Source organism: Curcuma longa, chromosome 21, assembly GCF_044706935.1.
Source record: "Curcuma longa cultivar G26 ecotype Majalengka, Jawa Barat chromosome 21, ITB_CL_G26_1.1, whole genome shotgun sequence".
Lineage (NCBI taxonomy): Eukaryota > Viridiplantae > Streptophyta > Magnoliopsida > Zingiberales > Zingiberaceae > Curcuma > Curcuma longa.
In genome coordinates, this window is record NC_133881.1 from 7,162,801 (window position 1) to 7,178,846 (window position 16,046).

At 36.1% G+C, this 16,046-nt stretch overlaps 1 protein-coding gene across 2 annotated transcripts; it reads left to right on the top strand.

Annotated features, from left to right (window-relative positions):
* Positions 1–7,379: 7,379 nt before the first annotated feature.
* On the top strand, positions 7,380–15,834 carry LOC141814950 (inositol 3-kinase). 2 transcript variants are annotated; one of them, XM_074702909.1, is made up of 2 exons: positions 7,380–8,457; positions 15,455–15,834. In XM_074702909.1, the coding sequence occupies exons 1-2, from the start codon at positions 7,564–7,566 to the stop codon at positions 15,662–15,664; spliced, it is 1,104 nt and encodes a 367-aa protein (XP_074559010.1). In that variant the 5' UTR covers positions 7,380–7,563; the 3' UTR covers positions 15,665–15,834. The 2 variants fall into 2 exon arrangements, with proteins under 2 accessions (XP_074559010.1, XP_074559011.1); XM_074702910.1 differs by lacking the exon at positions 15,455–15,834 and adding an exon at positions 8,595–8,674.
* Positions 15,835–16,046: the final 212 nt, after the last annotated feature.

Here is a 16,046-nt window from a genome sequence, read left to right on the forward strand (position 1 = left end):
TTTCCCATGTGTTTTTTAGATGTGGGACTATGTTTGCACCCTTGCAACCCAACAGATATGTCATGTGTCCATTAGCAGGTCATTAGGGAACCAGATTTGATCAATGCTAAAATGACATCTCCACATAAGTTGTCGGGCATCAGAGCTGAGTACCGGATTGTGTTGATGCTCGAGGATGCCAATATAAAGATTACAGTTAGTGCTAGAGAATGACCACCTATAGATGTCCTTTTGTGATTGGAAATAATAATCTTTAATGCTCAAGAATGTCAATCTTTAGTGCTCGGGAACACCAATATTCAATGCTTGAAAATGCCATTACTTATTGCTCAGGAATGTCAATATTTAGTGCTTGGGAATGCCAATACTTGGTACTTGGGAAAGTCCAATGTCTGAGAATTGAGTCTAGTCGGTCGAGATAGTCAAAGATTTGTGACTTATCAACTGATCATTCAAGAAATAATCTGAATATCATCACATGCCCTCATTCAAGTCGGACTATGGAGTGTAGTCGAATGAAGTTTGATTAAGTATGTGACAACTTCTACTTTCAAGTGTTACCTCCTCTAACCTGGCATGATCATCATATTCAGATATAACTGAATCCCTATATTCCCTGCATTGCTTTTATCAACTAAAAATGATAGAAGCTGGAGTTTTTTACTTCATGGCTCACCCTAACTACCAAATCCTTTTTAACATGCCTACATTTCACAAAGACTAAAAACATTTTTATCTTTTCATTAGTGTAGAGATTCTGCATACTTCCTCTCGTTCCTAGGCGACAGAACTTCTTGATTTACTTGATGTAATAGCCACCAGAACTCATTGCAATTTTGATCCCATCCGCTAATCTCTATGAGAGAAAGGATACAATGTGCCATAGCTTGTGAATGACCATAAATTGTGATATTTGGGCTATGTCCTTTCTCTGTCCCTACTTCCCAATTTATAGGTGGTACTGCTTCCTTTATGCCATATGAAATTATCCAAGTCTCACCATGTGATCTCTCTTTTTTAGATGCTCTCATGAAGTTTGCAATGTTGGACTTTCTCATGCGGAAGAAGGAAAAAAAGGAGCCAAACCTACTAGGTCAATCCAACAAACGCCCTGCTTTGGTTGTCCCTTCCTCCAACGTGACGACCATCCTTTCTGAAGAGTATTTTCCTTTACCTCATATTGCACTAAACAATACCATCCTGCATTTGCCTTGATTGCCTCCTCTTCACTTCCATCTATTCCCCCTCTCGAGTTAGAGGTAGCGATCTAGGAGTTAAGAGACCCTACTGTTATCATATCTATAAAGGATAATGTTTCGCCTTTCACCGTTCAGGTTTCTGGATCTAAAGAAAACATTCTTACTCCGAATGGATCAACTTCTGCACTAAGCGGGTCAACTTCCTCATCACTTGCTGCCCTAGTCAATCTTCAATCTTCCTCCGATTGGTCGTCTAATGATGATCGCCTCTTGAGCTCCTTCATTTTCTAGACAGTGGAGCTGCAAACTACTACAAACATGCAGGCTCCCTGCTATGATCTAAATGTGAATCTAACTACTTCCACCCCTCTTCCTGCTCTCCAATGCTAGCTACTTCATCCACCCCCAGTCGCTCCACGGATTCCTTTGCCCCAATTCTAACGGTCACTTTGGATGTCCCACCTCCCCTGATCCTAAACCTGGTTGTCTACGTGCCCCCTCCTAAGTTACAACCTAGCATTGCTCCGAGCATAGAATCTCCAGGGGTCAGACCTTATACTGACTTTCTCGATCAGTCCCTAGAGGAGGAGTTTCAACTGCCCCCTGATGCCGACCTTAGTCCTCCCATGGAGCAACTACATTTCACCATGAATCAAGTAACTGAATCTTGCCATACGTGCTTCTTCTATTACTGTTCCTTGACTATTTTTTGTTGCTTAGACTATGTCAAGATTTTGGGACCTTCATCATCATTTTGACATCTTCAAAGCCTGGGTCGCCAAGCACCATTCTCTCTTGGTGCTTCAATTTAGGCACGAGCGCTCCCAACGACAAGCCCATGAACAAGAGTGGGAGGATAAAGCAGCCGATTTCCAATTTATTATGATGAACTAACTGAGAAACTTAAAATGATGATGACATCTCGGGATGAAGCCACCACTTGTGCAGATTTTTGCGACAACAGCTGGATGAGTGTCAAGGATGTTTAACCCAGGCCACATTGGATCAGCAGAGCCAAGAGACCAAACTTCAAATCATGGAAACCCAAGCAAGGGTGAATCAAGAAGTCCTAGTGTGTATGAAAAAAATAAAATGTTGTTGAGTCCAGGGCCTTTGAAGCTGAATAAAAAGTGAAAATTTGTTTGACTCATTTGTACTAGTGCCTTATGCACCTTGCAGAGATTAAGGGGTTATCGCTGACATCTCAAAGCAAACCACTGAAGGATTTGCGACGCTATCCGTTAAACTTCAAAAAGCTCATTATCAATTAGGTATATTGGCTCATGGCATCATAGAGGACTCCAAAGAGTTGTTTGCTACAAAATTGGAGTTGAAGGATCTCCAACCAACTAAGGGGGACTGATGGAAAGCTCGAGAGAAACTTTACACCTAAAAGAGTGTGGCCAAATTGGGAACTTGCTTTGAACTATGCTTTAAAGGAACCATCCAACATTTCAAAGAGTAAGAGTATCCTCCAGTTGGTCAATCAAATGGCTATCCCGACTATTCTACTGCTCTTCACAACTATCCCGACAAAGCTTTTGAGGCTGATTTGGATTAAATGATAATTCTAAATTAGGCTCTAACAACTATGCGTACTTACATTTTGTCATTTTCAACAAAATATAACAGAATAGATAAGGTAATTTGTAACTGCTGCAAGAAACCCCTTTTGGTAACAATAAATATGGGACAACACACTTGTGTGATCATTTCAAAATTTGTCCAAGATGAATTGTTGGTGATATAAGGCAGAAAATATTAATTAAAGAGCAAAATAAGGCAGATTTTGCTATTAAAGGTTTTCAATTTGACTAAGAAACATCAAGGTGTATTCTTGCTGAAATGATAATTTTACATGAGTATCCATTGACAATAGTGGAGCATCATGGATTTCATAAGCTTTTAGCAAGTCTTCAGCCTTTGTTCAAGGTTCCATGTCGCAATACCATCAAGAATGATATACTGAAAATGTATGACTATGAACATGCAAAAGTATTGACTTTGTTAGAGTTTAACAAAGACAGAATTACTTTAACAACTGACATGTGGACTGCATCTAATCAGAGGAAGGGATTTTTTACTTTGACAACCCATTTCATAGATGATAATTGGACTTTACAAAGTCATATTTTAAGGTATATTTTTTGTTTGTCTCTCAAATATATAATATTTTTCACACTTTTTTTATGATTTCAATTAAATATATACTTACATATATACATTATTGTGTTTGCATTATGTAGGTTTGCTTATGTTCGCTCTCCACATACTTTAGAAGGTCTTGCTAATGTGATAGTTTAGGGTTGATAATTGGACTTTACAAAGTCACATTTTAAGGTATTTTTTTGTTTGTATCTCAAATATATAATATTTTTCACACTTTTTTTATGATTTCAATTAAACATATACTTACATATATACATTATTGTGTTTGCATTATGTAGGTTTGCTTATGTTCGCTCTCCACATACTTTAGAAGGTCTTGCTAATGTGATAGTTATAATGGATTGGAATATTGATAGGAACATATCCATCATTATGGTTGATAATTGCTCCACTAATGATTCTCTTATGAACTATGTGTTGCATAAGCTTGATCATTGTACATTTATGCTATGAGGGTATGCATTGTGCTGCTCATATTTTGAATTTAATTGTCCACGATCGTTTGGATGTCATTGCACGTAGTGTTGAGAAAATTCATGAAAGTGTCACATATTAGAGAGCATCTCCTAAAAGGGAGCAAAAGTTTGATGATATGGCACGGATTGTAGTACGCAATATGAATGCTAAAAATTTGGTGCTTGATTGTAAAATCCATTGGAACTCAACATATTTGATGCTCATAACTATTATATCTTTTAAAGATGTGTTTGCTCATTTGAGATTTCATCATATAAATATTTCCCTACAGATGAGGAGTGGTTGTTAGTAGTAGAGGTATCTTAAATGTTGAAAGCTTTTTATTCTATGACTATAATATTTTTTGGAAGAATGTATCCCACAACAAATATCTTTTTTCCTAAGGTTTGTTAAATTAAAGATTCATTGCTAAAGTCTGTCACATCTCCTAATATGGTTATTTTTTCTATGATTGAACAGATGCTTTCCCAAATTTGAGAAATATTGGTCTGATATTCATGGAGTTATGGGAATAGCTACTATTTTAGATCTAAGATATAAGACAAAGTTGGTGGAGTATTGTTTCAAAAGAACACATAGGAAGATTGGCTTTAGAGAACCAGTTAGAAGGATTCAAAAAATGTATTATGATTTGCTTGAGGAGTACATAGATAATAATGGTCATGTTAGTGTTGGGAAAAAAATCAATGGAGACTAGGTTGAATACAAGTATTGATGATTTTTTGGATAGTTTTGATAAAGAAGAAGCATTTGAGTGTGAATGACCAAGCAGTTTCTCGATTTACCTCCTCACAGATGGTTGTGGGATCGACATTAACATTGACATTAACATTGATCTAAAGATAGAATTAGATCATTATTTGGAAGACAAAGTGTTGCCAAGGAATGTGGATTTTGACATATTGGAGTGGTGGAAGGTCAATGGAATCAAGTATCCCACTTTGATGAGGATGGCACGAGATTGTGGCTTTAGAGTCAACATTTAGTATAGGTGGTAGATTGTTGAGTCCTCATAGAAGCAGACTTCATCTGAAAACTATAGAAATATTGATGTGCACTCAAAGTTCGTTATGGAATGAGAAACAATGTAATATAAATTGCAAATTAGTTTTTATTATTTTTGAATGAAAATATTCTTCTTTTATAATCTACAATAATGATTTGTTTTCTTCATTGAATTTTGTAGCTACAAGTTCACAAGAAACAGAAGCATATTACTCTTTAATTGACTATGATGAGAATACTATTGATATTGATGGGGTAAATTTTTTAATACAACTTAATTTTGTTAAATTTGATACTGAAAGTGAATTATTGGATCAATTATTTATATTTCGCTTCATCAATTTGAAATTTTGTAGGACACTACAATGTAAAGTGATGAAGAAATTTATAATTAGTTCAGAGTTGAAAATAATCTAGTTTGCTTTAGATGATGATGTTAATAAATATGTTTAAATATTTTTCGATGATGATGTTTAGATTTGAAACTCATTTATATTTTTTATATGATGTTAATTTTAATATATTTTTGTTGAATGATGATAATTAATAGTATTTGGAAATCATCCAGATGTTTTCCATTACTTCTATTTATGCTTGACAGATGATATCACCAATGTAATTTATTTTTTTCTTTGTAAAATTATCCATTAGATAATGATGATGATATTTGAAATTTCTACTCATGCTTAATATAGACTCATTTGATCTGTCACTTCTACTTGAAGCTCATGGAGTTATGGTGCTTGGATGGTTCAACAGGAGATGATGGACTCAGATAATATTTGTTGTATATTATCTGAATGATATCTATATTTGTCTATGAATAAATTAAGATTTAATTTTGCTGAACAAGTTAAGACATGTTGTTATTCAAGGATTCAATTACCTAGTTAGAGGAGTCCATGATGAGTGCTGATTTATGGCTATAGAAGTTGTACGAGACAAGATGCTTTTATTTAATGTCTAAAAAGAGAACATTTGAGTTTCTTGAAATGGTACACAGATGTCATGGCATCAAGCTACATGCTATGCCAATCTCCATGCTAGGGATAATCTCCTTTTTTAATAAATTCAAATGCTCAGAATAATTTCATCTGCTTATTTTTATTCTATTTTGGAACTAGTAGAAGTAGTCAGTCAATTAAACTGAGTTATTTTTATTTGACTCCATTTAATTTTTAGTTTTTTTATATGTACTTTCAACATGATATATTTCAGAGGTGTTATTTTATTTTCTCTCCCAAACTTGATAAAAATTTTAGTCACTTGTGTCGGTCGATGGTGGATGATAAAAATTTTAAACATATGGCAACTGTTGGATTCTTTTCAAATTCATAAATTAAATGTGTTATGATTTGATGATAAATACCAACTGTGGGATGAAATGAAAAAATTATTAATATAGAAAATATGTGATCCTCCCTTTAATGGGTATGGGTATGGGGATGGGAATAAATATCTGACCTCCGATGGGCATGGGGATAGGAATGAAAATTGAATACCTTATGGGGATGGAGATAGGAATCGATATAATAAATGGGGATGGGGATGGAGATTAAGAATATAAACTCTAATCCAAACCTAACCCATTGTCATTCCTATCCCTAACTCTGCAGGATCACATCCTATACATATCCTAATACTCATCATCAGTTATCAACCCATTAATAATAATGCATGGCAAGTTTAAGGTAAATGGAGTCTACACGTATAATATCCATATTAAAAAATAAATCTAAAAATAAATCAATTATCACTTTAATGAGTAAAATAGTGGATTATAAATTTATAATAAACTCACTAACGGATTATCGGATATATAAAGCATCTAATAATAGTGTGATCCTAAATCTCCTAGGAACTCACATGTAACATAACAAAAAGTCGGAAGGGGATATTGAATGGCTAGGGTTAAAAGATATGAAAGGGAAGGGATAAGCAATTTCAAAAATGCAAATGCCTTCCAGATAGGAAAGGAAATGGATTGATTGAGTGAAGCTGATAGAGACGGTGGATAGCAAGCTAAAGGGAGGGAGGGGACAAAAGATAGGCGTGTTCGATGGGAATCATATAAGTTTGTGTACGTCTTTGAGTAAAATCAATTTACTTTTTTTCTCCTTCGTTCCTTTTCTCTTAAGTGCATTATTGGTTATCTTCCAAATTATTCTCTTGAAAGTTTTGATTTTAGTCTCTTAATTTACAAGTCTAATAATTTAAATTTAAAAAATATAAAATGAAATAGCTTTTTTGATTAGACAAGTTCAATATATCACTTTATATGGCGGATCCACAGATCATCTTATGCCTAGAATTAAAATATCAAACCAGTTCTATTATTTATGAATATTTAATAAAAATATTAAAATATTTCTTAGATTTAAATATTAATTTAAAATTATAAGAGTCAGGAAAGGAGTAATAGTATTAATGATTTTGAAATTCTAAGGATTCTTTTGTAAATGCTCCAATTTCGATTCCCTGAAGTTGTTCGGAAGCGGCTGCGTCAGTGATAATACAACACGTATTGCTTGAATCGGGCATGTGGAGGCCCGATCTGGCCTTCCCACGGTGACCGTGTCCTCATTCCTTCCCCTCCTTACAAGAGGGCCGCCATGGAGGATCGTCGCCGCTTCCTCCGTTTCCTCTCTCCTCACCGCCGTCTACCCTTCTAACGCCGCCCCGATCGTGTAGCCGACGCCATCGCACATCCTCAATGGTCAGCGAGGACGGCCTCCACGAGGACCGCCACCATCAGCACCACCAGAACGCGACCCCCGGAGGCGGACTCGTCGTCGGCAATTACTGCCACGACGTCCTCTTCCGAGATGGCCCTCCCGTGAGCCAGACCCTCGGCGGCGCCGCCTCCTTCGTCTCCAACGTCCTCGACGCCCTTTCTCCCTTCCCGCTCCTCTACATCGCCAAGGTCGGTGCGGACTTTGCATATCATGTCCCCCACCTGCCCCGCGTCGCCTCCGCCCCAACCACCCTCTTCCACGCACAATTCCCTTCGGCTCCTTCCAACGGAGGGTACCACGGCGATCGCATCCTCCGGCTTGTCCGAGCGTGCGACCCGATCTCCCCCTCCGACCTCCCCGACGAGGCCAGGTTTGAGTTCGGCCTCGCGGTGGGAGTCGCGGGGGAAATACTGCCGGAGACCCTCATCCGCATACTCGATCTATGCCGCGTCGTCCTGGTCGATGTACAAGGGATGATCCGATCCTTCGACCCGATCGATGGTACGGTCGGCCTCGTGCCTCTTCGGAGCACCGGATTTTTCCATCTCCTTCCTCGAATTGGGTTCCTCAAGGCCTCGGCGGAGGAGGCGCCCTTCATAGACATCCAAGAGGTGCGGAAGTGGTGCTGCGTCATTGTCACTCAAGGGAAGGACGGGTGCCGGATCTACTGGAAGGATGGAGAAATGGACGTATCTCCCTTCCAAGCTGAGGAGGTCGATCCCACAGGGGCTGGAGATAGTTTCTTGGGTGGGTTTGTGGCTGGGTTGGTTTGGGGATTGACAATACCAGATGCAGCGCTTCTGGGCAACTTCTTCGGCTCCCTCACTGTTACTCAAGTCGGGGTTCCAAAATTTAACGACAGGATGTTGCAGGTTTGGTTTTTCTGTGTTTTTCATTGGTTCTTCATTGCTAAGATATCAACTACTTCTGCATGCTGCTGGCTTGAATTGATTTTAGGTGCTTGAAAGCTTGTGAATCGTTTGAACTATCGTGATATATCTTCGCGCAGATTACTGTCATCGTTATGGATTTCCTCTAAAAACAACTATTAGCGTAACAAGGTCACAAATTTCTTCTTATACAGCTCGGTTTGGAACCAAAAGTTATTGAATTGTCCATACTTTCGGATAATTTCAGTGTTTGAAATGATAAACATTTTGGAATTAGAAATTTAAACTTTAATTCACACCAGAAATCTTTAAATCCCATCTGCTCTTGCTACTTGAATGTTCAAATCGAGTTTACTACTTTGTGCCCTCGAGAGAATCATTGAAATTCGTGAAGTACATTAGAAAATGAGTTTTCTTTGATCTCTTTCCTCTTACAATTCTGCCAATCGATTCAACTTAACTATGAATCTGTTGGTTGTCTTTGAACAGATTCATATTATCTTATTTTAGTTTCCCTTGTTGTATCTTTCTTTGGATCTATAACTAATTGCTTTTAGTTCTCGTTGGGACTGGTGACATTGCTAGAGGGGGGAGGTGAATAGAGATATATGATTTTTGTCGATCGTGCTCGTCTACAAGATATTAATGCAGTGGAAAAATAAAAGACACAAATATGAAACAAAACAAGTATAGAGACATCTTGATTTTACATGGTTCGAAATCCTTAGTTCCCACTCCACGACCTAGCGGCTTAGCAGTATCACCACTATGCTTCCTCATTCTTAGATACTTTCCGGAGACGAAAAAACTTCTTACAATCTTTGTTCTTTATAAGCAACACAAACAAGAAAACAAAAAATACAAATGCAAATAAATACAATGCAAATGAAATAACTTTACAAATGAACCTCACTTTGCTCCTTGTTATTTCTTTAGATTGCCTCTAGAAGGTATGGAAATGTTGTAACACTCTCCTTTAAAACTCCCAAAAATCAACATTCAAAAGTGATTGAAAACCATCTAATAGTCGACTGCTCGTCACCATTAGTTAATTGCTCTTCTAAAATTTGAATGGTACACTTCAAAGTGGCTCTTCTAGCTCAGCATTGACCACAACAGAGAGCTGCTATATCCAATCAATCCACTATTGCATCAATAGTCGAGTTCCTGAATCAATTTAGAAATTCTTCGTTTGCTGCAACAATGTCATCAGTCGACTAATCGTCTTCATCAATCAATTAATGATTAGTCAAGTTGATTAGTAGAGTTTCAGACATTCTGTTTGCTCCAATAATATCATCAGTCGATTGTTCATACCCATCAATCGACTGATATACTACAAACACTCTCAAATCTCCTCAAACCCCAAAATCATGGTTTATGAGCTTATCAATCGATTGCTATTCTATAGCAATTGACTGATACCTTTATTTTAGCCTTACCAAGATTGAATTCTCACTTTACTTAGTATCTAGTTGACCTCAATCTATCAAGACTTCCTTTGCTTTGTAGGAATTTTTTGTGAAAAATAATAAATAAACGCAATAAAATAAAATCGATCCTTCCAGAGATCCATGCGAATGTAGTATACATGTTTAATCAAGTTGTCACCTTTATTACGTGAAAGGAACAATCCCGGCAACAACATGATTCGGTAGATCTCAGCACGATCAAAATAGTCATGCATTTTTAATATTCACACGAACACGTCCTTCGTTCATCGCACGAACTTAGCCTTCGGAGAAAAACCACCTCCGTTGTGCTAACAACTTAGATAATTTTGCCAAGAGTAGAAGAAGATGAGACTAGAAGTGATCATCAACCAAATGCATAAAATTGATCTTTTGTACTCATCCAATAAATACAAAAGGTCATCCAATGAATACAAAAGGTTATCCAATAAATATCAATGAATACAAAGAGTCATCCAATGAATACAAAGAGTGTTTACCTTTTGCTCTCCTTTTCATCAATACTCCATTAATCTCTATTAATGGAATATTAATCCTCTTTATTGGTTGAGTCTAATCCAATGAGTCTAATTCGGATTAGACTCAATTCAACAATCCAATAGTTGGATTCATTTGAATCTAACTCGATGAACCTAACTCGGATTAGACTTAACCCTATAATCTTAGGGTCCATCATATTTTAGTCAAACTAAAATATACACATCTCCAAATTAACATGTTCTTTGTGTGTGACCCAATAGATTTTCATAACATTGGCAATGTATCTAAAACAACATTTTAGATACATAAGTAATAAGTGACATCTAGCAATGCATCATTGCTACCTAAATGATAAGAATGTCGATATCCGACCTAACTTTTCTATGTCTATTATCTTATATAATTTAGTCATTTTATTCTCGATATCTAATTGATCCATGAGGCATAGACCATGTCATCCCCTTATCAATCTTTATGTTTCTTGATCTCTAAGTAGACTCATTTAACCAAATGAGCTCAATATCTCATATTGACTTATTTGAGCATGGTCATGCATTTTAGTAGTTTTAATTAAAGGGCTCATAGATATCACTTCCGTCATATGGAAGGGATAGATCTCATCTGCATCACTCACATCCTTTCACATAATTTATTGCATATTCAGTGATCGACTTTATAGTCCACCTTGTTACAGGTGATGTTTATCGATACTAAAGTACACAACTCCTTATGTAGGGAACCGTAGTGACAAGTCTAAGAACTATTTATATTAATAGCCACTATAAGAATGTTTATGACACTCATATAACGATCCATGAAACATTCTCATGGCGGATCAATTCAGTACATATTCTCTAATATATATCTATGTGTCAACTTAATATCTTATATCCATGACTTATGAGATTAAGTCATCAGTTGACCTACATGCTAGTCTCAACGCATTAATATTGCCCTTGTGTATTAAAGTTTGACTAGAAATAGTTAAGAGTAGTGTTCTATATATATATATATATATATATATGGACATAGCCTCTCACTATCAATTCAACCAATTGATACGTTGTAGATTATAACCTACTACCCTAATACATTATTATACTTATTCATCTGACACAGATCTGAAATAAATATAATAATCATAAACTTTGTCTTTTATTAATGAAATATAATACAAAAGTTTCCTTGTCAATTATCTTATAATTGGCTTTAGGGCTAACACTAACATGCTTAACATCCAGTCAATCTTGACCTGCAGGAACTTCACAGTTGCGTAGCATCCAATCAACCTTGACCAATGAGACTTCATTGTTACCTAACATTCGATCAATGTTGACATGTTAGGACTTCACCATTGCATAGCATTCAGTCAATTTTAATCTATTGAGACTTCATCGTTACCTAATATCTAGTCAACCTCGACCTATTATGACTTTACCATTGTCTAGCATCTAATCCCCTTGACTTATCAAGACTTCACTATCAAACATCATATCCTCCTTAATTTGTTTAGACTTTCCTTCTCGTGCCTAGCATTCGGTCCTTCATAATTTGTCAAGACTTCACTTCTTTTGCCTAACATCCAATCCTCCATGACTCGTTAGGACTTCTACCATTGTCAAGTGTCTAGTTAACCTTAATCCATTTGAACTTCACGTCTTATGTCAAGTGTTCAGTCCTCTATAATCCACTTGGACTTCACCTTTACTAACTTCCTGTTAGGACTTTCACTATTGTCAAGTGTCTAGTCAACTTTAACGCACTTGAACTTCATGTCTCATGCCAAGTATCTAGTCAACTTTAACGCACTTGAACTTCACGTATCATGCCAAGTGTCTGGTCCTCCATGACCCACTTAGACTTTGCCTTTACCAACTTCCTGTTAGACTTTCAACCGTCAAGTGTTCGATCAACTATGACCCTACTTGGACTTCGTCCTTGCCAACTATCAGTGAGATTTCCAATTGCCAAGTGTATAGTCAACCACAACCCGTTTGGATTTTTCCACCGTCAAGTATCTAGTTAACTTTGACCTACTTATCTTTTTGCTCTCACATCAAGCATATGGTTTAAACATCAAAACTCAACTTGAGCAAACTCAAGTTAGATCAAACATGATAAGATGTCGATTGCACCAACACTTCTTTTTTCTCATTTTTCTAATAACATTCTGTATTCATTTTAGCATTCTCATCTATACGAAACATTTATACTCCATGATTCCTAGCTGCCATGCCTCATACGGTTATAATAACCAGTTTTGTGGATATAAAAAAACAAGAGCCATAGCTGATGAATTAGATATCAGAAAATCAGTGTTAAGATTGCACAGAAAAAAATAGGAATGTGTATGAAACTTAACCGGACCAAGAACAGTAGAAGCTCATTCTAGTTAATCATCCAATAGAAGATTTGAGCATCCTTTGGTCTGCTTCTAAAAATATAGTTATTTCTTTCACACCTTAATGCACAATCCACCTAATCTAGAACCTAAGGTTAACTACAGATCTGCTTTGCTGGTTAGTTTTGTGAAGGAGTTGAAAATAGTATTTCTTAACTACAACCCACGAAATTTTGCAAGATCACACTGGAATTGGAGATGCTTCCTACCAAATAAAAAAATTAGCATGTGAGTTTACACTTAAATTTCCCTACTCTGGAGTTCCACTGTATGGTGGACGTCAAATAAGTTTGTCAAAACATATTATGGGGATCGTAGCATACCAAGTAGTATGATGTTATAGTGCAGATTTTCTGAAGAAAAGGACCAGAGAAGGGTGTCATACCATACTGAAATTGACTTGCACATCCACAGTGGTAGTGCTGTAGGTCATGTATCTACGTGTTGTGAATTAGAAACCTATAACTCTCTTGTTATACTATAGTAATTTGAAAGGTATAGGAATATCCATAATCAATAGTTTTTATTTCCTTTGTTTTTATAATAAAGTATCTTTGCAGGGAATTTGAGTCACAATCATTTGTTTTTCTATGTTTCAGTTGGGCATTCTTGTATTAGATTTCATGCCATATTCCATGGAGCACTGCGTATGTTTGTCAAATTCTTATCTGTTGTTTCAACTACAATGTTCTGTGTTCTAAAAGGTCCTTTTCCACATAAAAATAGAGTGATGTATCAATCACCTGTTTGTCCTTCTTACTGACTTTTAGTTCCGAATACTGATACAAAATATGAAATGTGTTAAGGATGTCGGAACAAGACTAGTTGTTTATAGCTGTAATCATAAATTTGGAAGTTCTGTATGTCGGTTTAAGAAAGGAATGGTATCTTATACATGGATTAAATGGAGGTCCAAACAAGAGCCAGTTACTAGCTCTATTCAAGATAGTAGAGCAAGGTTGCTTTGGTCATTGGAATACAGTTGTTGACATACTTTCTAGTTGGAAAACGTTTAACAAATTTCTGTTCAGTAGGAAACATTATTTATCATCTAGTTGCGGCTTTCTAATTTTTTATGTGCACTCGTCAGTATGTCAGTACAGTTGCAGGCAATCTACAATGAAACTTAAGGGTGAAGTATCAAACTGTTGATAAAATTGAAGCTTTAAGTTAATCCAGTAGCATTCTGACACAAATCTCTAACAAAGGAGAGGAACTTAGATTTGAATTTTAGTTACACTTGAAATTTAACAACAGTTCAATGACATATGCGAAAGAAACATCACTTGATTTGACTGCCTTGTCCATGTCAAACTGAAATGCTTTTCCTTCTTTGTTGGATTTGAAGTTTGAACAAAAAAGCATGCTTATTCGAGCTTGCCAGAATAATTTATTGAAATAATTAGAGGTATATATCTCAGGTTGTATAGGCTAGAAGTTAGAAGTTTGACAAAGAAGGAACATGCTTTTACTCCAAATTTCACTGTTGAAAACCACACCATTAAATGCTTTGACGACAATGAAACAAACACAATTGGGGGCTGAAAATAACTCTGCTTGTAAAGACTTAAATTAAGCACTTTTGTTCATTAATTTCTAGTCCTCTAGAGTCATTTGTTTCGAGGATTATGTGAGTCCGTAGTAAGTTACTCTGGTAGTTTGTGCGTTCCTGTTTGGTTTGCATGGGATTTCAATTTATCAAGTAAAATGAGATACCCTTCCATCTATTGAAGTATCAAATCATCGCCCCCGGGGCATAGCTGAGTTGGTTACGACGCAGCAGAGTTGCAGAAGAAGTATCAAATCATCCCAGATAATTTATACATAGACTGTAAGCCCAATTTTGAATTATTTTTTTAGCAATGTCATTCATACATGAAAATACCAAAGTGCATCTTTCAAATCAGTATTTCATTTGATATAGGTGGACTGAAAAGCTAACCGGGATACTTATTTAAAGTCAATTTTGTTTTATTGTTTTTACTATTTTCTTAGTCAATTTTTTTTCTATATTATGTTTTCCCCTGCCCCCACAATACAATTGAACAGGTGTTTATACAACAAATTGTCTCCTTCACTAAATAAATATCAAATGTAGTAGTTTATCTGTATTGAAATGGAGCTCCAGTAGTTCACCTCTGTTTAAGAAATGGAAAAGATGGTCTAGAAAATTTATTAATCTTGTCAATAATGTTGTTGGGAAAGCGCAGATGTTTTATAACCACTAAATTAGTACAAAATTCAATTTCTTCTTGGGGATTCAGATTCAATTAGTCTCATATTACCTACATTTTTTAGCCTTTAAGATTCTAATACAGCAGGCTGATTCAAGGCAATGCTATATGTTTAGAGTTTTGAATGATGCACTTCAAACAACTTGCTGAGATACCAGAAAGGAGCACACTTACTGTTTTAAGAATAAATTATACAGTTGAAATTGATTGCTACCAGAATCGAAATGTTTTCTGGTGATACATTTTCTTTCTTTTCTGGGTTATCACAATGGCATATTCATTATTTATCCCACAGTGAGAAGAAAACTAATTAAATTCTTGTTTGTGAATAGAAACAAAGTGGATATCTGGTTTATCTCACAGTAGCGTCCTCTTACTGTTCTCTGTTTCAGCGAGTGAAAGAGGAGCTGAGGAGGAGGGTGGGTCAGCCTGACGTTGGATCATCCGGGAGTAGTTTTTTGTTGGATTTTGGTAAGTCAGACACGCACCAAATTTTCCAGAAAGGCCTCGTTGAAGCCGCCAAGTTAGCAAACGCCGATTGCCACGCTAACTCGCTTACTGGCAAGGACGATGACGAGAAGCACAGCAATAACAAGCCATGATTAGCAAGTCATTATTATATGCAATAATAATTGATATGCTGTTACTATAGTTATGCTCACTTTTCTTAGATCATGTTGCATTTCTCAATTATTTTTTTAAATATAATCTTAGATTTAGACAATTGACATATTTCAGCCTTACTAATGAAGAAAAATGTGGCCAAATTCAATGAATTTGTGTACGTGACCTCCCGGAATAATTGAGTTGGTTATTATGGGACAGATTTATTAAAGTGGACCGCAAAATTGAGACAATAATAGTAGTCAATTATAATCGATGTACCTTTTCATAGATAGTGTGTCAATCATGTCGGATAGAATGGTAGATTCTACCTTTTACTAAAGTATATGTCTCATCTTATTTTACATGCCTGATTATTTA

Coding starts and splice junctions, on each gene's coding strand:
- LOC141814950 (XM_074702909.1), top strand. CDS start 7,564: ATGGTCAGCGAGGACGGCCTCCACGAGGACCGCCACCATCAGCACCAC. Junction 8,458..15,454: donor TTAACGACAGGATGTTGCAG/GTTTGGTTTTTC, acceptor TCTCTGTTTCAG/CGAGTGAAAGAGGAGCTGAG.